Genomic DNA, 1555 nt, shown 5'->3' with positions numbered 1-1555 from the left:
GCATGTCAACATATTCTGTTACACCAAATACACAAAATAATGATCTTTAAAAAAGCATCATATGACCCCTTTAAGAGCTCATTTTGTAGCTCTCTGAGGAATGTTTTGGCCATAACGAGACTACTGTAGATCATGATTTTCAGACAAATACATTTAATTTGATCATTTTATCATTGAGCAGTCTGATTTTAATTTTACAGCCGAATTTCCACCACAACAGGTTTGGAACAACATGAGGGTGAGTAGAATTTTCATTTTTGGGTGAACTATCCCTTTAAATAGTTGTGCAAGTTAAGATGAATAAACATATCATACTGCATAAATGTGTACACTTACCACAAGAGCGCGGACTTTGGCACTGATCACATTCTTTCTCGTCTCCAAATCTGATATTTCTTTTTGCACCTTCTGTAATTCCTTCCATACTGAGATCTGGACACATTGCACCACACAGATGTTGCCGATATAAAGTTGGTTCGACGTTTTACGTTGGATATTAGACAGATATTCAGCCGCGAAAAACTTCAATAAATTCTTAGTGGTTGAGTATAATTGTATAAAAAATGGCTTAATCTGACAAGTTTTAGAACGTAGAACTGAACACACATCGCAGTTTATTTGTTTTAATCCTCCTCGATATGTTGTAACGCATAAAGGCTCTAGCAGCGGCGCGCTAGCTCTTTAGGCCAGGTAGGGACCGTCTACAAAGTACATGTGGAAGGATAAAACGATTTTTTTAATAGTTTGCTAAACGAGTAATTTGTGCACCAAGGTCTTTGAAAGATACCCAGACAAACACTTATAACACCCACTTGAATTTAAATAAGAAATATTGTAAACTAAATATGTGATAGTGGTGGTTTACTCCTCCTCGATATGTTGCAACGCATAAAGTCTCTAGCAGCAGCGAGCTAGCGCTTAGGCCAGCTAGGGACAGTCTACAAAGTACACGTAAAGGATAAAACGATTAATTATTAATTAGTTTTCCCTCCGGAATGTTTTTTACAATGAACAAAACAAGAGCAATTTGTGCACCAAGGTCTTTGAAAGATATAAAGACAAACACTTATAACGCTCACTTGAATTTAAATAAGAAATATTGTAAACAAGATATGTGATAGTGGTTATTATTATATTATTACTATTAATAAATATATGAATAAAATAAAAATAATATTAAAAATCATTATCATTCCATAATTTAGTGGTTATGCAGTATGCTTATTCCAGGTCCCTGTGAGAACATTTTAATGTTTGTTGTTTTCACAGAAGTTTGACACCAAAAAAAACACTATTGAAATTTAAACTAATAAATAAATAAATTTAAAATGAATACACTCTTCTGTATTAACCTCATGTCTTTGTTACTGTTTTTATAAGAACATTTTCATATTTGTTTTAGTCACAGAACTATAATAGAAAACATGGTATTGAAATTCAACAATTAAGACAAAACTGGCAAAGAGTGTTGTTTTGCAGTTGTTTTGACTTGAGTTTGAAAATCTAATTTTTAATACATTAATTTATAACACAGTTTTATTACACAACTTCAATT

At 32.3% G+C, this 1555-nt stretch overlaps 1 protein-coding gene across 1 annotated transcript in view; it reads right to left on the bottom strand.

Moving 5' to 3' along the window:
* LOC107672413 (serine--tRNA ligase, mitochondrial-like) overlaps positions 1 to 1555 on the bottom strand; it is an 18439-nt gene that overhangs the window by 15067 nt on the left and 1817 nt on the right. The window contains exon 2 of the mRNA XM_016465597.1: positions 337 to 432. Within this exon, the coding sequence (XP_016321083.1) occupies positions 337 to 432 (96 nt within the window). The remainder of the gene's footprint in view (positions 1 to 336; positions 433 to 1555) is intronic.

Source organism: Sinocyclocheilus anshuiensis, unplaced genomic scaffold, assembly GCF_001515605.1.
Source record: "Sinocyclocheilus anshuiensis isolate Anshui unplaced genomic scaffold, SAMN03320099.WGS_v1.1 scaffold144, whole genome shotgun sequence".
Lineage (NCBI taxonomy): Eukaryota > Metazoa > Chordata > Actinopteri > Cypriniformes > Cyprinidae > Sinocyclocheilus > Sinocyclocheilus anshuiensis.
Note: the sequence above shows the minus strand (reverse complement) of the source record. Positions and strands in the feature narration are given on the sequence as shown.